The following is a 24,144-nucleotide window of genomic DNA, read 5'->3' on the forward strand; positions in this document are numbered from 1 at the left end:
TTAAATTAAATGTGATTATTACATCTTCTGCCTAGGAGTGGCACATGGCATTTCTGCTCCCTTTTCATAGGCAAAAGCAAGCAACATGGATTGATGGTGGTAACGGGGGTAGAGTGGGATGGGTCCAAGCCACTGCTGGGCCAGGAAGGGGAAGAGAGCAGTATAATGCTTAACACAACCATGGACCTATGTTATACCAAATTTCACTCTTGATCGAAGAAGGCCAAGATGAAAAGTTGGAATTCATGCATTTTCTTACTCAATAATCTTTATTGAGCGCCTTAAATGCACCAGACCCTGTACTCAGTCTAGAAGTACAGTGGGGAGACCAGCTGGAAATATTTGTTACTCATAAAGAACTTGAGGGGAAGCTACAACAAGTAAGTAGATAATTAATATTCAGAGTGAGACAAGCTATGATGGGAAAAGAAAGTGTGCCTTGGAAATACAGAGAACAGTAGTCAACAGCAATGAATATTGCTACTGCTGTTGTCTATCTGTGTTTTACAACTCTGTTTCTACTATTTTTTGTGGGTGTCTCATGCCCTAAATTTAAATTCCTCTAATTGGACCTAATCTGGAATTGAGATATTTGTTGAGTTCCTACCATGTGAAAAGCACCATGCTTGACACTGTTGTAAGTGTTCTGAAGCTTATGGAAAAGGGTGAAGAATTTCAAGTCTAATAGGAGAAATAAGATTATGTAAGTAATTAACACAGTGAAGAACGTAGTATTTACCATGAGAGATAAACAACACAAATGTCAATTTATGATTGGGAAATAAAGAAATGCTTCATGATGGAGTGACTTTTAAACTGGATTTAGTTGAACAAATGGAGTTCAATGATCAAAGATGGAACTTTAAGGTTACATTTCAGGTAGAGAAAAACAGAGGTGCAAACACAAAATTTGGAAGCTCCATATAGACAGGGGCTGTGATCATTTTATTCTATTCTTTATTATACCTAGAATTTATCACATTGTCTAGTATCAGGTGAATGAATTAACAACTAAATAGGAAAATTCAAGGCATTTTTTATTTAAGGACTGCAAACTAACAGTTTCCTGGGATCTGGTGTATTTTAAGGGGAAATCATAGATGATAAAGCTGGGGTCAGGTCAAGGTTTTTAATGTCATTGAGTATTTGGTACTTTATTATCTCCTTACCCCCATGTTTATATAACACCAGAGCATTTACAGAAGTCTCACACAAACATCAGCTCACGATCTTAAACAGCACCATCAGGTGGCCAGGGAAGTAATTATTGCTCTGAGGGGAGACTCAGAGAGACCAAGTCACTGTGGGGCTGTCAGGAAATGGTGGGTCCAAAACTGAAATCTAAAGCTTAGCATCCAAATCTCGTTTCTGTCACTTCGCACTGCATTTCCCTCTGTTTGGGGGCAAGAATAGCGCTATTCGGTGTTTGGGAGCAACAGGAGTGACAATCAGAGCTGTTTCTTGTGAGATACAAATGGTAAACTGAGAAAGGAAGGGACTGGCAGCAGGGACACCAGTGACAAGAACACGGAAATAACAGGAAAGAAGACTAAACTCCCATAGGGGCAGAGAGTGTAGGCAGGCTAGGTCTTTTTAACAGAGATGAAAGGTTTCAAGATTAATTCCTCTTTGCAGGCCCATGATCTAGGACAGTGATGGCGAACCTTTTGAGCTCGGCATGTCAGCATTTTGAAAAACCCTAACTTAACTCTGGTGCTGTGTCACATATAGAACTTTTTTGATATTTGCAACCATAGTAAAACAAAGACTTATATTTTTGATATTTATTGTATATATTTAAATGCCATTTAACAAAGAAAAATCAACCAAAAAAAATGAGTTCGTGTGTCACCTCTGACACGCGTGTCATAGGTTCGCCATCACTGATCTAGGACAATATTTCTCAGTGTTAACACCACTGACATTTTCGGCCTTTCAGTTTTTGTTCTGGGGGACTTTCCTGTATATTGTTGGCCATTTATCTGCATCCCTGGTCTTTACCCATTAAATGCGAGTAGCACACACCCTCCACCTTATTACAACGACCCAAATGTCTCTGGCCATTGCCAATTTTCCCATGGGAGGCAAAATGGCCCCTATTTGAGAACCACTGACGCAGCCAATCAGTTTTGATTAGTTTCCAGAAAAGCGGTGGATCTTGAAGGACATATCGGGGATTTAGTGGGGAAACACTAAAGGAAGAGATATAGTTTCATCTTATAGATCTGGGTTTCTTCCCCTGACAGTGAGTCACCACCTCAAGTGACACTAAGCAGGGTGGCCAATCATTCATTTGTTTGACTGGCATTGCATTTAAACAATGGGTTTTCATTTTGTTCTACTTCAGGTCATTTTATCCCATTATTTTTATTCAACATCCAGCTTTAGAAGTGCATATCATCCTATTATGTCCCATTCCATTATGGGAGCTTCTTAATAGAAGTGCACACAGTCATACAATTAAATAAATATCTTGGCTATTGCATTGGCCTTACACATTTCCTGACCTTGACTAGATTCAAGTGTGGAGGGTGCTGGTGGGATGGGAAGGGAAGGGAGACAGTGGGTCATTGAAGAGAACGACAAGGAAGCTGAAGGATGCCACGAAGCAGGTCACCATGTTCTCAGATTGCAGTAAAGGGTTTGAATACAGTTGACAATGGAAAATACCTTGCAGTGAGGGTCATGGCTGGAAATGCTCTACTTACTTGGAAGTTATTTCTATTCTTTTAACGATTCACTTGAAATTTTGCCATGCCTACTTAACTTGACATCTAAGTTAACTGATATATTATTTTTCTTCCTCTCACACTATAAGGAATAATTTTATTCTGTTCAACCCTCCCAACTTAAATGCTATTCTTGCCCAGTATATTTACTGTTTTTTAATTTCCTACCATGTTTTTCTGCCTTCAAAATTCCATAATATACCACACAAAAAATTCCTATATGATGCTTTGCATTAGTTATAGTAAACTTTGGTTGAAAGGAACTAAAAATATAATTTGCATGTTTAATATATGCAGATATAAATAATGCAAATATATATATATATATATATATATATATATATAACATAACTTGCATTGGCATTTTCAAATGCACTTAATGCGGCAACAAACCTTGTGCAAAAAAGGGTAAAGAGAGCAACCTTCCTTTATTTTGGCCTGATAGGGTCTGCGCAAATCCAGGAAGTCTGAGTCATTGTTTAGGTTTTCCATGGAAACAAAAGCTCATGGGAATTTATCATAAAGTGTATGCCAGCCTCAATGCCTGTTGCTCTCTCTGAAGGCTGCTAACACCACTTTCAAGATGACTCCCTGAGAATCACCCAATTTCCTTCCTAAAGACTTGCTTTGCAGAGAATTTGGGGCAAAGTTCAAGCAGTCCTTCACCCAACCTTAAAGCAGTGTGAACAGGGAAATTTGTTGTGTGTGCATCCAGATCACCTGCCTTTTCTGAAGAGAGCTTGTGACAGCTGAAAAAAAAGTCTTTATAGGGCATTTTGAGCTTTCACTGGGTCGGACAGTAGCAAGGCAAAGCTTTGATATTATTCTCCCATGTCTGTCATCTCTTATTAGTAAGCAGAGGCTGCCCCTGCCTTTCTCAAAGTTCCAAGCTTAGAAACTAATTATTTGACATTCCCGGTTCCACTTTTTACCCGGGAAAGATTGTAGCCACTTTTGTTAAAGAAAAAGCCTTCAGAATTTACAGTAGATTAAAAAACTCCAACACTTTGTACAGTTTAAATGTGAATGACTAAGATGTATACCGGCTGACTTTTCTTTGAAATAGTCCACATGTTCAAAATGAAAGGTGAAGTAGTTGGCAATTTTATTTTCTTAAAATTAAATGTCTGAAATATAGGATCAGGATATTTTGCCACATTCCAAGAAGTCTAGTTTCATCTCTTTCTACTTGAGCCTTCTGAACTGTATCTGTGGGATTTAAGGCTTTAGTCTGCTTTTATTATTTTTTTTAATGTTGCAATAGAAGTTGACTAATTTTCCCTAATTAAAATAACATCTAATCTCTAGTAAGTTCCTGGCATATAGCAGGTATTTAGTAAATACTGCTTTTATAAAATTACTTTTCCAGAGCCTGGGTCCTTCTCTCGAGATAAGGATATAGTGACCCCAAAGCATCTGAGTGTTATTTAGCAGGAGAAGATCTAGGCCAGCTGACTGACTGCTTTTCTTTAAATTGCACATGATTTCACCTTCCCGAAATACCCTGGAAAGCTGTACGAGGCCACGTGGCAATCTATTCTCAGTCATATGCGCCTAATGATTAGTACTATAGACTGCTGGAGCTTGAGCAGGCCTTCTGTGCCATGTCTCAACCTCTGCCTTTGTGCAGTGGGAAACAAAGTCTACAGGGGAGAGGGGGAGAATGGCTCACCCAAGGCCATACAGTTTATTTCTTGCAGTGTCTAGAGACAGCCCACATCTGACATCTAGCCCACACTTCTCCCCGGAATGCTTGGTTCTAAGTATTGCTCACCTTTAAAGACTGTCTTCAGTGAGGTTCCATTGAAGGGCCACAAATGAATCAGGAAGGGAGCACATATATTTGCAAAACATAGTGGTTTTATATTGGGTGCATACTTTGCATATTGATATTTTCATTAGACTTGCTGTATTTCATATTGTTATGCTTTCAAAAAATTGTTCTAATTCATTCATTCAACAAGCATTTATTGAAGCGCTGTGCAAGGCACCAGAGATAATGGTGAATACACAGGCAAGATCCTTGTAGCAAATACTTTGGTGTTTCACCCATGTCCTCTCAGCTTTTCCCAGCTGCGCCCATGGTGTCATGCTGAAAGCACCCAGGACTCTCTGCCTGAGGGCTTCCCCTTATCTAGAAGCTCTCAGCCAATGACAGATGGTAGTTGGAGGGTCAGTGACCCAACTTCCTCACCTTTTGGATGGGATATCTCTGAGTTGCATTCTATACCATTGCCCCTGGTTTCCCAGGAATTTGAATTCTAGTTACCCACAGTATAATGTATCCATGATGGGCTTCCCTCCCAGCCCTGTGTTACTTGCTCACTCCCCTCTAGTATTTCTTGGATCACTTCCTTATAACCTGCCTTCACTTGAATCCTTGTGTCCAAGTTTATTTCTGGAAGAACCTCTTCTAAGACAGTCACTGATTTCCTGGAGCTCAAGTTCTAGTAAAGGACACAGACAATACACAATAAATCATTTATGCATATTTCAGTGGCTCTTAGCTTTTTGGGGTTAAGAAGTCTTTGAAAATCTAATGAAATCTGTGGGCTTTCCAGAAAAATGTAAATATACATGGATACAAAGTTTTGAATTTTGTGATTGGGGGGGGGGGGCGGGAATTGGGAAATCATGGAGTCAGTTAATTAAAACCTTTGATAAGTAAAAAGATAAATAAGTTTAAGATCTGATTTACATATAACTATTTTCAGGTGTATAACATAATTTTTCTGTATTTGTGTATTTTGAAAAATGATCACAACAATAAGTCTGGTTAATATCCATCACCTCACATAGTTATAAATTTCTTTTTCTTGTGATGAGAACTCTTAAGTTCTGCTCATTTAGCAACTTTGAAATATGCAATGTAACTATAGTCACCAAGTTGTACTAGTACATTACATTGCAGGACTTATTTATGTTACAACTGAAAGCTTTTACCTTTTGACCCCTTTCACCAATTTCGTCACTTTCTCATCTCCTTTCCGTTGGCAATCACCAATCTGCTGTCTGTATCTTTGAGTTTTTATTTTTATTTTTTAGATTCCACGGTATTTGTTTTTCTCTGACTTATTTACTTAGCATAATGCCCTCAAGAATAGCAAGATTTCCTCCAATTTTTGGCTGAATAATATTTCACTGGATATATATATATATATATATATATATATATATAGTCACTTTTTCTTTATGCATTCATGCATTGATGGACACTTAGGTTGCTTCCATGTATCGGCTATTGTCAATAGTGCTGCAAAGAACATGGGGGCACATATATCTTTTTGAGTTAGTATTTTCATTTCCTTCAGGTAAATACCAGAAGTGAAATTGCTGGATCACATGGTAATTTTATTTTTAATTTTTTTTGAGGAAACTCCATACTGCTTTCCATAGTGGCTGCACCAAAAAGATGTATTTTTTTTTTCTTTGTGTATATGTATTAGTTATGGTAGGCTCACTCTCTACCATGGCAAATAAGTCCCAAAGTGGATAATAGTTCAGACTCAATAGTTTATTTTTTGCATGTGAATGGGAGTTGGAGGATAAATTGTTTCATTGGACCCCAGTAGAATAACTTAGTTTCTACACTGTCTACACTCACTGGGAGAGTTAGTAGAGAATTTCTCTGCTGACTTCAAGTCATTAATTCCAAGTTTGATGTAAGTATTGTCTGCATTCTGGATAGGTGGAAGGGGAAAGCATCCAGGAGTATGCATGGGAAGTCTTGATGGCCAGTCCCAGAAATGGTGCCCCTCACTCTGCTCACTGTCCCTTGGATATAATTTAGTGGTTTGGCCACAACTAACTGCAAGGAGGGCTGGTTAACTGAGTCTAGCTGTGGGCCCAGGAAAAAGAGAAGAAAATAAATATTTCAGAGAGCAGCAAGCAGTTTAAGCTAAAGTACACTTATTTTTGTCCTAGCCAGTTTGGCTCAGCGGATAGAACATCAGCCTGTGAACTGGATCCTGGGTTTGATTCCTGTCAAGGGCATATGCCCAATAGGGGGCGTGTAGGAAGCAGCCAATCAATGATTCTCATCATTGATGTTTCTATCTCTCTCTACCTCTTCCTTCCTCTCTGAAATCAATACAAATATATCTTAAAAATAAATAAATAAAATAAACTTATTTTTCTTTATATTTTTTGAATTGGAAATCTTCAATGTTACTTGGAGAACAATATAATAAGTCACATTAGCATTTGAAGAAAGGGAAGGGATGAAGCCAATGAAAGTTGGTCAGGAGGATTCCAGGACCCTGTGCATCATGATTTCCACAACCAATGTAACTCAGATCAAGTCCACTTCCTTGTCAGTGGATATGGGACTTATATAAAGGTTGTGTCCTTAAATGAAAGATTAAGATTAAATTGAAGTGGAAACTTGGCACCACACTACACTGTTCAGTGGCCTGAGGAGCTGGAATTAATTTGAAGCAACTATTACTCATGCTGATTGTGTGTCACTTGGAACGGGTGATGCTTATTGTGTCAGCAAAGCATCCATTGCATTCATTTTCCCTCCACTCCAAGGGTCAGTCCTAGTTCTTTATTTGAGGTAACAGGCAATTGGCTACTCCATCAAGTGCTTATTGAGTGTCTATTCTGGGCTCGACACTGTCTGGTCCCCACTTTCTCTGCAGCAAAGGCAGCCCAGAGCTCCACTTCCCTGTGTCCTTTAGGGAGTGGGTGTGGCCATAAGAAGTTGGAGGTGATTATATTTCTGTCAGTGAATCATATTTTCCCATTTGCTTCCATTAGGATGTTAGCGATGCTTTTCTTGGAGTTGGAGGGTGGTGAGTCTTGCCTTAAAATATAAAGAAATTACATTTTAGAACACAGCAAATTTTAATCTCTCCAGAGTTAAAAGGGAGGGAAGCTGATTTTTCTCCTGACATACAAAAATGATTTTTTTCTGAAACTTAAAAGAGAAAAAAATTCAGAAATTCATTCTCTGGAGATCAGAACCCTTCTAACAATCTCCTTTAGTTTGTGCAAGCCAGCACCCACAGGGAAGATTAGATTTCTTCACATAGCCTATTTGTTGCTCTCTTCTCTGATTCTCTCCCTGGCATCATAAATATTCCTTTTCAACCTCCTAAATTTTTACTGTTTCCTTTGGGAGATATTTGAAAAGCAATCCTCATTGCCATTTATTTTGTTTAGTTTAAGTTCTATCTTTGAGTTCTTAATGTGTTAATGTGCCATTTAAAGAAATACATTTCTCTTCTCTGGTCAGGGAAGGTTGAACTTTCTTCATCATAAATGGATTTATTTGATTAATTTTATAATTTAGAATCTTTGTTGGTCTAGATTCCAAAAGGCAGAGTTCCTTTAAGCTCACTGCAACTACATTTGCTTTTGAAGGAGCCCTTTATTTTGCAATGAATAAAGTGTCTCTTATTAAACAGAATAGAAAAGAATGTTTGGCAGGACTCGACTCCCAATGGGTGAAACATCACAGGAAATTGAGAAATTGTTTCTTTTTGGCCTTGTGGGAAAGTTTTGCTGGTGAAATTTAGTATTAAGGCTTTAAGACTACTGCTTAAATCCATCAAGAAAGAGCTGTCAGACCAGGGACAACTTCTGAGGTGGGGGAGGGGGAAAGAGGTACCAATGTGACTCTGATAATCTGGTCTTAAATTTTCCAAGTACTCTGAGATACGGGCAAGAAGATTGTATTCTGTCTTACATAATAATTGTGTTACTGTTAAAAAGAACTTAGAAATCTTTTAGCAATTTAGGAATAAGTTTGTCAAAAGTTAATCTCAGCTGGAAGCCCTTTCCTTTGTTCCTGCAAAACAGGGTGTTTATGCGCCCAAACAAGAAATACATCTAGCTTCTGCCCACCCATGAAACCATGGGTTCTTGATCTTGGGCAATTCTACTTTGGGTATTAGATATGTGTTCTGAGGTCTCAACACCAGTCCTCACGTAGGCGCCTTTTTTGGGATTTGTGCCCCACACCTATGCTGTCAGTGTAACCCCCTAACCCTCTTTGGAGACACTGTGAGCAGCATCACCATATGTCTCATTGTTCAAACCCTTAACCTTCATTATTCACTTCCCATACTCCCCTCAATTTGCAATCAATCACCATGTCCTGTTGATCCCCCTAAATATGCCTGATAGCCATCCCTTCTTTTCCCAGAACCTGGTTCATGCCAGTTCACTCGTGCCTTGATTTCTCTAGAAGCTTCCTTACCAGTCTCTGGCCCTCAGTTTTTCCCTCTCATAATCTTGTTTGCACCCTGTAGCCAAAATGACTTTTCTAAAACTAATCTTGATCATGTTACTGCCTAGCCTAAGATTTCTTTTTGCAGGGGATGAGCGTAGGGGGGACTACCTATAAAATTTAACCTCTTGGCTTGGCGTTTATTTTGTTTCTCAGTTTCCTTTACTTTCCAGCCCCATCAGCCCCTCGACACAGGCAGGACTGCCCATGCGGGACGTGACTGGACTCCTTACACCGACAATGCCCCCTCTGCCTTCCCCCATTCAGGGCTAATTCTAACCTGTTGTCCAGAAGCCAAAATCATGTTTCTCTCTTAACAGAATATCCACCCCTGCCCCAATTGGATAGTTATTCCTCCTGAGTCTCATACACCCTGGACATACTTCTAGGGTAGCTGATCTTTGATTGTAAGCTCCTAGGGGGGAAGCCACACAGCCCGTTTCTGTTGAATAAATAAATGAGAATAAATGACTACTTATAGTGCTTTTTATATATAAAATTGAATCTTGATTATAGTGTTGTAAACTTTGGCTAATTTTGGCTAGGTTTGGAAAGGCAGCTATGAATGAAAAAAAAAGTCTAAACCGGATTTGGCATCAGAAGGCTGGGTCACTATGAGCTGGGACCTTTGCTAAATCTATCAGCCTCTCCGAGTCTCAATTCCTTGTTACTGAACAGAGGATAATATATTAAAGAAAGGGCTTGTCTGGGGTGTGTGTGGGGTAGGGGGCAGCACTTGGTGAGTTATAATGACTACACAAGTGTTATCTGCCTTATTCTGATTATTTCCATATCTGCAGTCCTTACTGCACCCATGCCAAACACCAGCCCAGAAGACAAAGTGTGAATGGTTTCATGTAGTACAGGTCAGGGGTGAGTATTTGCCAGGTCTCTGTTCAGTTAGGCGGACACATGCCAATGGCAAGGACAAAAGTAGGAAATGGTGCCCCCTTAGCCTTCCCATTGGAAATATACTCTTACCTTCTCATATATTATTGGTAACCCTAAGATCTAGATGTGGCGGGAAAGCAATTTGATGACATGTGTGGAGAAACTCAACGATAGTTACCCCTTTGACCCAATAATTCCATTTCTAAGATTTACCTGGAAGGAATGATTTTTGAAAATGGAGATGGGAACACCTAAAACGGGTAAAGATGTTCCTTGCAGTTGTGTTTATCATAGTTAATGATCGAAAATAATCCGGCCTATAAATCAGTGGGGGACCGCTGTGCCATTGTCCTTCAGTGGGTATTCTGTAAGACAGAAACATGATTTTGATAAAATGCTCAGGTGGAAAAAGCAATCTTAAAAATTCAACCTACGGTTTCATGAAGATTATGTAAATCAAACAAACAGAGGAAAATGCACCCTGATTCGATAGGGATTCTTCGTAGTTAGGAAGTCCGCACGCTCAGCCCTGCCTCCCTGGACCAAGGGCCCGTGAGTGAGGCCCACTGTCCTCTGTGCCAAGGCGTCTCTATTCGGCGTTGGACGGAGGCCAGACCCTCCACCCCATCTTCTGACACCTGGAAGAAAGCATTCAGAGGAATACCAATCAGAAGCAAAAACCGGCTTAGAGTTTGAAGAGCTGAAGTTCTGAAACCCCAGGGAAGGAAGGGCTAAATATACTTGAAAAAAATAGTAATCATGACACAGCTTTGGAAGGCATTTTTGAGTGTGCAAAGAGTTTTACATGCATTGCCTCATTGAAGTCGGCTCTTCTCCTACATAGTTCTTTATCCTAGTCCTTATAAAAAGTCACCACAGATCTAAACAGCTGAGTAACACCGTTACTTACTTCGGCTCCATGCCTTTATTGGCTTTGATCCAAGGATTTCCCGCTGTGCAGAATTCACTTTGAACCCAGTGGACATTACCTAGAAGAGAACAGTCAAGCCCAGGAAGTAAACAGCCATTTCACTGTAGTTTTATTCACTAGAGGACCTGCAAACATTTGGCAGACCTTTCCTACACGTACCAGTGTAAACTTGTATTGTAAGGGGCATGGATCTGCCATGAGCTACCCACCGTCACACAGCAAGTCAGTCATGGAATCCTTGGAGAATCGATTCCCTTTTTTTTTCCTCTTGAATCCCCATCCAGCCCAAGTGTCCGTTCTCCTATGGGAAATCTTAGCTGTCTTAGCTCCAGAGAAGATCTGCTTTCCCTTCTTATTTTCTCACACAGCTGAGGATCAGCACTCTCGTGCATTTCTCAGATGCGTTGTGTATTTCCACCCAGCAACTCTTCTGTTCCACTCCATACTTTGGGAGGAAACTGCTCAGAACTTTTAACCCTGGGTTTTGGTTCTTTTTCTTGAAGATTGGTTGTTGTCCCTTATCTGACTTGAACTTCCATGTTCTCAGGATGAGAAATAGATCTTTACACAAAAATCCGAGGGTTGGGAGTTTGAGAGGAAGCTTCGGTCCTCAGTGGAACTTTGAGAGGGCACTGGAGTTATTTCACTAAGGACAGTGCTGAACACCTCTGGTTTACACTTCTCTTTCGACGTTTATTTTATGTTCTGTTGTGGTTTTCAGATTTCTCATGGTTTGGATTTGGGAATGTAAAATCAAGACAAGGTGTTGGTAAGTAGTTACTTCTTCTTTGGATAAATAATGAGCTTGTGTTTAATTCAGATGAAACTGTTGAGCCTCTTCATACTGGTTGGCCTTTGATTCATTTTTTCATGTTCCCAGTTTCTGACTTGCTGAAGAAGGAGGCCTAGGATTTTTTTTTTTTCCAGAAAAGGCATTACTGCTGCTCATTGAGTTTCGGTAAATGGTTCTGTGTTCTTGAAGTTGACTTGTTTTTACCCTCCGGGGATGTGTCAACTGTCATCCAGTTCTAGGTTGTTGATGCATTTCTAAGAAGATTAAAGAAATAAAATACAACTGGACTGCAGCTCCATGCCCAGCAAAGCTGGCTGAATATTCATGCCTGGAAAGTGTGGGTCTTAACTTTCATTGGCCACGATGTAATAAATTTCTGCATTGGTAAATCAGCTGTTTGTTTATGACCATTTCTCATTCAAGACAAGGCTAACATCTAGACACTATGATTTGTGCTTGATTGCATTCGATTCCTTGCAATTGTGTTGACAATTGAAGAGCAGAGCTTATAGCTATCAAATGAGTGCAGATAATGTAGCTCATCGCTAGGATTGAAATCAGGTGTGATCTCCCGGGACCTCCAATTTGTTTAGTATTTTCTATGCATACAGAGACAATGAAGAGGAATTGCTAAGAAGGCATGAAAAGACAGACTTCCTTCCATTTTGCATATGCTTTTCCGAGATTTAGCCATCTTGGGCATCTGTTGGTTAATATTTATTTTGGTTGCAAGGTTGGCTATAGGCAAAATTGCAAAGTATACCAGTATCATGGAGCCTTCCAGTTGTGAGCCCTCCTTGTCCATATGAGGAATTCTGTTCATTTCCCTTTTTGAACTTGATATCAATCAGTCTGCCCTTAACTAGCCCTATGAATTCCAAGGGAGGAGTTCTCAACCAGCAAAGGGAAAGTGGAGATGTGGTCAAGTTGGAACATTAAACTCAACCACCTCAGGATTTGTCGGCAACTCCCCAGGGCACACTTCAGATACAACTGATCATAGGCATTTTGAGAAACCAGAGAGAATCCTGGGCAGTATGGCAGGTGGCCTGTTTGATGGCTTGTGTTGTGTATGTGTGTGTGTTGGGGGGAAGGGTAGCAGGAGGAGTTGGGTGATAAACTCTCCCACAACAGTGCTGTGGGATGGGGCCTTCCCTCCACTAAATAGCAAATCACTCCAACACTTAAACATTTTTCAGGCCAGTTCACCCTGCAGGGCGGTGCTGGTTCCTCAAAAGCTCCAATAACAGGATTTCACCCTTTTAGGCTACAAGCAGAAAGAATTCTTCAGAATTGTTCTTTCAGCTACAGTTTGTCAGAGGCGCTGCTGCTTTAAAATGTTGGTTTTGTTATTATTCAGAGATGGTGAGGCCAATAGGTCAGGAGACAACGGCCATTGATGCAAAGATAATTCATTATTCACAGTTCCCCAGAGAAGAGGGCACACCATGTGGAAGGAGGACCTCAGGGAGAAGCCCCTGAGTCCATCAGGAGGCAGAAGGAGTGAGGGGAAAACAGAAACAAGAGCCTTTATTGTGGTTTCCTCGGGAAGGACTGGGTGAGGCTGGGGTAGCAGGTTTAGGATTGGAAGGTTTGAGAAGCTTCTGGAGCTTTGTGGGTTCTGGGGTGTAGGAGCTGTCCCTGGTTGTCTGACACCTGGCTCAGGGGTAATGGGACACATGGATAATGGCCTGGAGTATGATAACTTGAAAAGGGATGTGGTTGGGGTGAAGATTACAGATTAGTTGGTTTGTATATGAAAGGCTCACTCAGAGGCAAGTTCCTTACTACTTGAGGATGACAAAGGACAGTCCCTCAGTATCATCAAGCCCAAGATTGAAGCATGAGAATACAGAAAACACAAGACACGCTTACACAGCTGCTCAAGAACAGTGATCTCTCCCCTTGCCCTGAAGGCATTGTTGGTCCTTCCCCAGACGACCTTCATGGATTCTTATCTCAAGAAAATAAGTCTAAGTTAGGCTCAGAGAGGCCTGTAAAGTCATAGATGTAGAGATCTTACCCAGAAGCTCTGATAAAAGAAAAAATGGCTCTTTGAGCTGGAGACATATTAAAAGAAAAATAGGTTAAAAATGTTTCCAGGCATAAGTCATATTTGTCAGCTCAGTAATTAGAACTCTCTACCCAAACTCAGCAAATTGCACACACCCAGCAATTTAAAACTTTTTATTAATTTTATAAGAAATTTTTTCAAGTCCTCATATGAATTTCTTATAACACTGTGATGTGCCCCTGACTCTTCTGTCTGTCTTTTCATTGTATCTCCCCAAGCACGTGCAGATACACACAATGACACATCGTGTGACATGCACAGACAGGCGCCTGTCAAATTATATAGACATTCATTGTCCCTGTTGAGAGCATTTCCCCCCTTCCCAACTTTGCTGAGCTCTATTAGATCAAAATGTTCCTAGAAAAATGGGCTGAATTCCTGCAGCCTTGCCAGCCACATCAATCTTCCAGACTTTGGAGCATCAACAATGAAGAACACAGCACTGGAATTAATATTCCAATTGATAAATGGCTGAGGTTTGTGTATCAGTCAGATTTGTCAACAGCCACCTCCTGGCAAAGTGAAAAGGCTTTTGAAAAATCACCTCTGGTCTTTTATACCCCCCATATGCTTAAAAATCCACCAGTATCACCATCACTCTGCCAAAAAAAAAAAAAAAAAAAAAAAAAAGCCCATTTTCTTTCAATTTGTTACTTCAGAGTCTGGTGTTTTACTCAGGTCAGGGGAGGAAACAGTGCCCTTTGGTGGAGGAAGGGACACAAAGAGCAAGTCTCTGGGTTGAGCTCTTTAAGTTAGAGCCCCACTGTGTCCATGGCAGATGATTCAGAGCTCAGATTCCTGGAGGCATCTCGACATTGTCTTCTAGGTATCTACCTCCTCCAAAATGATGAGATGCTATAGGAATGTTGGTAGTCTGACTTGGGCCACAAGAATCAATGACAAAGGCAACTGGGATCAGATGTTTCTACTCCTTGCAGGGGCTCCAGAAGCAAATATCACTGGCCTTCTGACAGCATGTGGAGTACCTGAACATGACAATTCCTGTATTGCTGAGGGTAAATGGGCAGCCAGGAATCTGTTGAGAAATGTGTGACCCTGCCTGCTCAGGGAGCTCAGGCAGTAGACTATTTGGGTCATTCCAAAGAGGGGACAGCTGCACCAGGAACAGAGTGACGGAGCCAGCGGGGACACGAGGCAGAAACCTTAGCACAACACATTTCTATTTTCCATCTCTGGATTTAGGCTCTGGGTGATCTAGGTCTGCCAGAAAGCAAAGAGTGAAACATAGATGGTTAAGGATATTAGAAAGAACTTGTCTTTATTCTTGGCAGAATTTCCACACTTTACTAATGCTGGTGAGCCAGGCACAAGAGGAGTGCAACTGGGGAGATTGCCTTTTCTTTGAGTGTTCTGTGGCTTCTAAATTGGCTGTGTGAGGACTTGTTTGCAGAATTAAGCCAGAGTGTATTATGAAAGGCATCTCAAATGAACATCCCCTTGAGAGAATGCTTTAAAAAATTACCTATAATAGCAGTTGGCTGCCTCCTGCATAGTTTGTTTAAGATTCAGCTAGCTGGGGAATGTCCAATTGCTATCACTACATACTGTGATAATCCCCATACGAAGGGGAAAATGGATCTTGAATTGGGAGATGGATTACAATGATATTTCAGAGGGGATTTAAAAATGTATGACCCAACAGCTTTTGCTTTTAGAATTGTGGTGCTTCTCATTGCAATAGTCAAGTGTGAGGGAAGAGGTAAAGAATGGATGGAGATGTTGAAACATGCATCCTGGAGGTTGGATGAATATACATTCTCTTGCTATGAAAGTAGTGATTCAGACTTTCCTTTCCTTAGTATGCATTTGTCTTGACTGCATTTGTCTTTCCTTTGTCTTTCTTTCTATCCTTTTCTTCCTGTCTTCCTCCTGGCTTATGCTAGTAGTCCTGGCCAGTGGTTGCTTTCCGTGGGACCCTGCACCTAGTTAGTTCGCTGCAAAAACACATGTCATAAATATACGAGAGGCCTGGTACACAGATTCGTGCACTAGTGGGGTCCCTCGACCTGGCTTGCACCCTCTCACATTCCAGGACCCCTCGCGGGATGCTGGAGAGCTGGTTTTGGGTTGATCCCTGCAGGCCAGGCTAAGGGATCCCACCGGTACACGAATCCATCCACTAGGCCTCTAGTATGCATATAAAATCTTTGGTTAATCTCTTTCTGCCCTCCCTCCTTCCCCCTTCTCTCTGAGATTCATCAGTCTGTTCCATGTTTTCATGCCTGTAGTTTCCGCTTCTGCGTTGAACATCTTCCCCCTGGTGGACAGTGCACTTTATAGCTACTGGCCAGTCGGCCGGTTGGCCAGTTGCTTAGGCTTTTATATATATAGATAGATTTCTAGGGGGCTTTGTCTACTTTTCATGTTTGGGTGTCTACCATGAGCCACCGATATCTTAATTGTTTTGAAGCTTTCATATAGACATTTGTCTTTGTGAATTTATTTTTGGTTGAATATAAACACTGTGGGTTTAATGGCCAATGGATTAATGATTTAGATAAGACACAGTAGACTGTATTTATGGACATATACATTGTGAGACTCTGGGCTAGAAAGTTAAAGTGTCATATGAAAAATGCTATGGTTATTACTTTAGCATAAAGACATCCATGGAATGATTATAAATAAACTAGTGGCCTGGTGCACAAAATTCATGCAGGGGGGGGGGTGTTCCTCAGCCTGGCCAGCACCCTCTCCAATCTGGGACCCCTCGGGGGATGTCCAACTGCCGGTTTAGGCCCGATCCCACAGGGATCGTCAGTCAGACATCCCTCTTGCAATCTGGGACTGCTGGCTCCTAACTGCTCACCTGCCTGCCTGCCTGATTGCCCCTAACCACTCTGCCTGCTGGCCTGCTCGCCCCCAACTGCCCCTCCCCCGCCAGCTTGATAACCCCCAACTGGCCCCCTGCCAGCCTGATCACCCCCAATGGCCCCCCCCCAATGGCCTGATCACCCACAACTGCCCTCCCCTCTTGGCCCCTAACCACCTCTACCTCGGCCCCGCCACCATGGTTTTGCCAGAAGAAGAACATCAGGAAGGTCTCCTGGAAGGTCTCCCAGTCTAATTAGCATATTACCCTTTTATTAGTATAGATAGAGGCCTGGTACATGGGTGGGGGCCTGCTGGTTTGCCCTGAAGGGTGTCCTGGATTAGGGTGGGGCTTCCCTTGGGGGTTTGGGCAGTCTGGGCGAGGGGCCTGTGGTGGTTTGCAGGCTGGCCACACCCCCATTGGTGTGGAGGTCCCCACTGGAGATGGAGCTGGCCTGGGCAAGGGGCTGGGGCAGTTTTCAGGCCAGCCACACCCCCATGGGGTGAGGGTCCCCACTGGGGGTCATGGCCAGCCTGGGTGAGGGGCTAAGGGCTGTTTTCAAGCTGGCCACACCCCCCAGCAGGGACCCTCAGCCCATGGGGGCATAGCCAGCCTGGGTGAGGGGCTGAGGGCCATTTGCAGGCCCCTCCCTCAGAGGCCAACCCAGGCAACCCAAGCCTCCCACGTGCTCAAGCCAGCTTCGTGGCCACTGCCCACAGGCCCCTCCTTCAGCGGCCAGCCAGGGCAGGCAGGAAGCCTGGCTTCCTCCATCGCTGGGGGTGACCCAAGCTTCCCACCTGCTCTGGCTGGCTCTGTGGCCACTACCATCTTGTCCCGCTAATTTGCATATTCCCTCCTGATTGGCTATGGGGTATTTGTGGAGGTGCGGTCAATTTACATATTTGTCTATTATTAGTGTAGATAATATTATGACTAAAGGCAAAGCAGGTAAATTGCTGTGAGAGTGAGCCATTATTTTATAGGCAAAAGTGACGCAGCTACAGACAGAACACACAGAGAGAGGAACAGAGTAATAGGACAGTTCAATGTAATTCTAGTCCACCAGTTGTAACTTCATTTAGTAAGACCTAGTAGCAATTCATACTCATGACACACATTTAAATTTATAGTGCATTTTCCTATCAGTGGTTTCATAAAATAGCAAGCAGGCATCATTTTGCACATGTTACAAATGTAAGTGGTTGCAGAGGTACAAAGAAAGTAAGTAACTTGTCCTAAGAGTGGAGAAAGGAACTCAGATCTTTGAGCTCCTTGTATATATTTCAGTACACTGTGAAACAGGATCTTAAATTGATGCTGTGAGTTTCAATGAGCCAGTGTTCTAAAGATGGATGTTCAGAGAATAGAGAGGAAGGCTGCATATTAAATTACAGAAGAAGGAAGTCCAGGAATCTGAACACTCATATGTTGCTGGTGGGAATATAAAATAGTGTAGCCACTTTGGAAAACTGTTTGGCAGTTCCTCAAAAAGTTAAACAGGGAGCTACCATATGACCCAGCGAGTTCACCCAAGAGAAATGAAAATGTATGTCTACACAAAATCTTGTATATGAATGCTCATTGCAGCATTATTCACAACAGCCCCAAAGTTAAAACAACTCTAAGTGTCTATCAATTGGTGAATGAATCAACAAAATGTGACATATCCATACAATGAAATATTATTTGGCAACAAAAAGGGAATATAATAAAGGCACATGCTATAAGTGAATGGACCTTAAAAACATTATGCTAAGTAAAAAAAAAAAAAAAATTGTCCTAAAAAATCACATATTATGATTTCATTTACATGAAATTTTCAGAATAGGTAAGTTCATAGAGACAGAAAGTAAGTTTATGGATGTCTAGGGCTGGAAGTGGAGCGAATGGGGAATGACAGCTATTTGGAATGATGAAAATGTCCTAAAATTAGATTGTAGTGATAGTTGCAACACTCTTTGAATATCTTAAAACCCACTGAAGTGTACATTTTAAATGGGTGAATTTTATGTATGTGAGTTACAGCTCAACAAATACATTAAAAATTACAGGAGAATGTGTATTTTTTCCAACTCCAGGCCCAGCTTCAGTTATCAGCAATGATGATGACTCTGCTAGCCCACTCCACCACATCTCCAATGGGAGTAATACTCCATCATCTTCAGAGGGTGGCCCTGATGCTGTCATTATTGGAATGACGAAGATCCCTGTTATTGAAAATCCCCAGTACTTTGGCATCACCAACAGTCAGCTCAAGCCAGACACATGTAAGTACATCTGTTTATACTTATTGGCCCATTTGTTGCATAGCTGTATCTATAAGTGTGTTTATCAGAATCCTTGACAAGGATGACTTGGGGGAGGAAGGCTGTGAAATGTCTGAGTATTCTTGGGGCTTTGGGACCACAGAATAGATTCTTTAGTTTGTTTCTTATGGAATTCACGGGGCGTGTCTTCTGCTGGGCTTGGAACTGTGGGCAATTTCTGGCTTCTCTTGGGATCTATTTTCAAAAACCATTTGTCAAAATGAAGTTGGAATCAAGGCATACTTATCTTGAAAAAGAGAAAGAAACCAGAAGTATCATTAGAATGAACATATATCAGGCAATTGATAGGATTTAAATTTGGTTTATTAAAAATCATTAAAATATACATTATAAGGTCATCATGAGGAGCTATGTTGCACACAGGTGGTATCAATTCTGGTAGTTCTGTATTATTTGTTCAGTCTTAGTTCTCAGCATGAAGCTTCTTGTGATGTCATGATAGCAAAGAGACATGTTAAATAATCTGACATATTTTTTAGAACCAAATGAACCTAATAGCCTCTATTGAAAGCTTACAGTTTTTTTCCCCAAGACTCTTACTCTATTTTTTGAGACATTGCCCAAATACAAAAAAAAAATGGAGCACAGACTTAAGGACAACAAAGAATAAAATCGCAAGGGACAAATGGGTCTTATGCCATTGGAACTCCAGACCTTCCCTTACACATGAATAAGGGGATATAAAGGTAGAACATTAGGTGACCCAGGTTCCAGGAGTTCCCTGGCACTGAATAATGGATATATTCTATTTGCATGTTCTCACCCCACCTTAAATGCTTTTATCCTGAGAGGTAAGGTGGGACTCTTAGAAGGTTAGTATTTGGGGACTTACTTTCCACTACGACTATCATGGGATAAGGAGGCTTAACAATGAGTATCAGATCTGTTCACATATGAGGAAACACCTATTATTGCCTCCTATTTACTCAAATTTATCCCAAGGTATGTTTAACAGTGGATTCAAGTTTCATTTTTAAGAAGAACAGAATTATAAGCTTGTAAATACGTGAGATTGGACCCCACCATAGATTTCAGTTGAATATGTAATATGACAAGATAAATAGAATTGCAGATGTGAAGAATATTGAGCTTCTTGAAATAAAATTATTAATTTAAATCAAGGTATTTCTAATTCTAACATTGTCATTATGGTATGAACAAGATGTGTGGAGGTATTGCTTAAAAATGTGCATTTTCTGTTGAGATAATTATCCTCCATAGGTCCTTGAAACACCCTGCATGCATTGCAGTCAAGTGTTGAATAAGGCAAAGCAGGGTATTATGGTGAGAGAATCTGTCATCATTTTGATTGTTCTCCCTAGGAACAGAGTACTTTGACACTCCTGTCACCATCAATATCAGGCTGTATAACATACTTCATTTAGCCTGAGGCTGTATTATAATTGAGGTTGACTAAAATCAACCTGTTCCAAAAGTTTGCTCTCCTTTGTCGATAGTGGAAAAATAAAGCAGATAAAGCTGAATAATAAAGTATTTAGCATCAGTTCAATAAGTCCAATAAGAGAAAATTAACAAATGAGCCAGCAAAGAAATAAACAAACAAACGAATGAGATCCTATAGAAGAAAGTGGATTAGATGGCTGCTGGGTCTATGGTTCTATCTAGAAGTGCTTTCTTACCCTAGAAATCCACAAAGAAGTTTCCAAAGGTCATTTCTTTAACCTAGAGTCTATGGAGATTTTTGCAAAGGTTTTAAACTAGACATTTTTATTATTTTGGAGGAGTCTTGGTTTTGTGGTTTAGTCATTGTACACCACCTGCATTTGGAAGAGAGTTGAGGAGACCTGTGGTCTCCCCTTAGCTTCTGTCCTCTACCAGAGGGATCCAGACCATTGATGCTTAATTTGATAGTCCATTCCTTAGAAAGTCTTTCTGGACCCTTCACCCAGCCATCCTTACTCAGCTCAGTATTTCCAGTCACTCAGAAATGTTTTTTCCTCTAGGCTTCAAGCCATACACTATTTCATGATTTGAAGAACACTTAAAATCATACATCTTCTATGAATCATTTTTCAAAGAAATGGGAATGAAGAAGCAAATTACTTCTCTCCTTGTCTTCACCCTTTTTAAAAAGTCATTCTTTACCCCATATTTTTTACCTTTATCTTTAATGTATCTGTTGCATTTTGTTAAGAGTATAATCACTCTCATGTATGTGTTTCTGTCTTGTTTATGTTAGATTGTAAGCTCCTCGAGAGCAGAAACAATATCTTGAATTATTCCTTCATATCATGGGACATGATACACTTTTAATGTTGGCCAAATGTTGACCAGATATGGATATATATTACTGAAATATTAATTACTAACAGACTTGTAACAAGTAAAGATGACCCATAGCCTTCTTCATTGGCTCTATTCCTATTACACTTGCCTACATAATAGTTTACTTGTTAGACATGTTTTTAATAATATATTATCCAATTTAAACAGATTTAGATGACAATTTTAGCAAGAATAATCTTTTTCCAAAAACCCTGATTTTTGAACATCCTAATAGCAGTCATCCAGAAATTAAAATATTTTAAAATGCATAAATCTGCTATACAGAGGGATCTGTTGCTCTAGGCCCATGCAATTTTGGGAGATTAGCTTTCAATTAAGTGATTCCCATGGAGCATTTTTCCCCCCCATGGAACATTTTTATACCTAACCTCTAAAAAACCTTTAGAGAAGGGATCTTTCAAGAAGTTTGCTGAGCAACAAATTTAATATCATCTCAGATAAAGTTAAGAACTTTTCCCAAGTGCGTAAAGCAAAATGTCATATGGATGATATACCACCAACTTCTGGACCTATCAGTGTCTTGGGCCATAAGCCAGCATATTTACTTCTCTTTCCAGAATCTACCTGCTACCTAAAGATGTTGGCTTTCAAATATATGTGTGATCTTACAAAGAAGGAGTGGTTCCAATCTTATTTTACTGAATTGTAAGAATCTAATATAGAAGGTGAATTTCAATCCATTAAATATATATTAACTATCCATAATACTCCTACAGTTCCAGGAACTGCAGATTTAGTGGTGATAATGTTCCTTGCCTTCAGAGAGTCTTGTTAGGGAGGCCAATGGTTAAAGATTTCATCATATAATTACAATGCACTATAATAGAATAGCTTAGAGCTAGGGTCCTAAACTCCAATTACCTACAAGATTATGCAGGTCAATATGGAAACAGGCAAGATCAGAAAGATTATATGGCACTGTGAAGGCTATGCTTAAACATGACCTGATACTCAATTTTTTCCAGCAAGAACAGGCACTTATTAAAATATTTTATTGTGAATTTCCCCAAATTTAAAACACTGGGCGAGAACAATAAATGACACCAGGTTGAGTCAGATTTGATCACATAATCGACCACTTGTCTGTGACCCCTGAGTTAGACCTTAAAGATCATTTAATACAAATACTTTATTCTATAGATGATGCTTAGAAGTCACTTTTCCAAAATTACTCAGCCTCCATACTTATATAATTTTGCATTAAAAACAAACGAACAAGAACAACAACAACAAATCCCAAACAAAAGCAGTCTGCTTTAAATGATATGTAAGATCATTTAAGTGAAGAATGTTAATAAATTATATCCCCCAAAGTACTTTTTACTATCAGGAGCTATGTCAGGCTTTCATTTACCAAATCTAGAGATGGTTTGCAGGATTTTAGAGCAATCTGAACAGGGCTGAATTGCTCCTGAGCACTTTCCAATAGCAAGTTTGTCTACTTTATTGCAGGGCCCAGAGGTTCCCCCAAGACCGCCTGATAATAATTTGGTATTTGGAGGCTCCTGTGTCACTGCAGGAACTAAAGGAGGCTAAATCCATGCCTGATGGAGGAGAAGAGTTCTATGGTTATCTGCAAATTCTGGCCAGAAAACATCTTGACGTCACTCCTTAGCTTCCATACCCTAGCCAAGCAAGAAGTTACCTTCCAAAGAGAAAGCAGTGTGCTCTAATGACTAAGCCCTCAAAGTGCTATGCCACTTTAACTATAGACCCATCTCCTCGATCAATCAGGATGGCAAGATGGAGCTGAGGAGCTCAGCACATCAAGTCTGGAGTTGGTCTTTAATTCAACTAGTCTGTATAGACGTGTCTGAAAACCACATCATCTGACAGCATGGAGTGGTTTCCCAGTAGGATTTACAAACTTGACTCAAGGGCAGCTGTGCTGCTATCCTGTCCTTGACTGCTGAGAAAATTTTTGCTAGGCAGGATACAAAGGGAGCTGAAAAAAAATAATGTAAGAGTGAAATAAAAAAAATAAAAAAACACTAGCCAGCAAAACCCCCAAGTCATAAATCTTGGGTTCTCTTGAAGAGTGGGAATGTGTTATAGCTTCCCCTGCAGGAAAATCAAATGCCATAGACTATTGTCATTCCTAAAATTGTGTCTTTCCTAGAGAAGCCTTGTAAATTAGCTAGGGTCCTAGGCCTGGGGCCTAAATTAAATGAGAATTGTCCCCAAATATGTACTGTATGTCTTCTCACAGAGCATGCCCTCTATGTACCTAGGGCTAGTAACTCCTTGTGACAGATGCATATAAAGAACTCTGATATTTGTTCCTTTTGGTTCCATTTCCAATGAAATGGATCTTTATTGATTTCCTACAGAATGTGCCATATTTTTCCAGGTATTATAGTGTGCGAGTGTGTGTGTGTGTGTGCTCACGCGTGTGTGTTTTCCTATTGGTTATATGCTTATTAGGCAATTATGTAGATAAGCACAGATTCATAGACCAGCTAAGCATAAGGAAATAAAAGGTTATAAAGGCAGGGAGTGTTTTAACAGTAGTTGAAAAGATCACATGGGGCACCCTCCTCTTCCCTTAATGTCATACCCATACCAACAAAGGGAGAAAAAGGAGGTGATATTTTTTCACAGAACTTCAGAGATTTGAACACATTTGCAATGTTACTTGAGTACCTATGAGAAAAAAATTCTTAATTATGTCCAGGACTCTAGGAGCTCATTAGATCAAAGGATAAGGACACAGAGTTACCTGACGTTATCTTCAAACTTGAGTACAATCTGTGTCCATGGTCCATTTTGGTTTAAAAACACGTAGAAACAATTGCTTTAGCACTTATCTCTGTCCTTTGCCTCTTAATTTTGTCCTTCAAAAATATATGTTCTTCTAAGCATTTAATTGGCCAAATATAGCTGGTTTGGGAACTGTTTATATCCCTTTGAAGGGCATGGCCTACACTTTAAAAACAAACTAAGTCCATTGTGCCCAGCATGAGTGTTATGACAGAGAGAACACAGTTATTTTAGGATCCTTAGAAATTGCTTCGTTTATGGCAC

At 40.5% G+C, this 24,144-nt stretch overlaps 1 protein-coding gene across 4 annotated transcripts in view; it reads left to right on the forward strand.

Annotated features, from left to right (window-relative positions):
* NTRK2 (neurotrophic receptor tyrosine kinase 2) overlaps positions 1-24,144 on the forward strand; it is a 311,333-nt gene that overhangs the window by 157,200 nt on the left and 129,989 nt on the right. The window contains exons 13-15 of one of the 4 annotated variants that reach the window (XM_081103077.1): positions 11,508-11,555; positions 18,565-18,753; positions 22,573-23,089. In XM_081103077.1, the coding sequence (XP_080959203.1) occupies positions 11,508-11,555; positions 18,565-18,753; positions 22,573-22,601 (266 nt within the window). In that variant the 3' untranslated portion in view covers positions 22,602-23,089. Of the gene's footprint in view, positions 1-11,507; positions 11,556-18,564; positions 18,754-22,572; positions 23,402-24,144 lie in introns of those variants that run through there. The other 3 variants (XM_081103075.1, XM_081103078.1, XM_081103076.1) reach the window with 3 other exon arrangements.

This window comes from Myotis nattereri (assembly GCF_964212035.1).
Source record: "Myotis nattereri genome assembly, chromosome: 12".
Taxonomy (NCBI): Eukaryota; Metazoa; Chordata; class Mammalia; order Chiroptera; family Vespertilionidae; genus Myotis; species Myotis nattereri.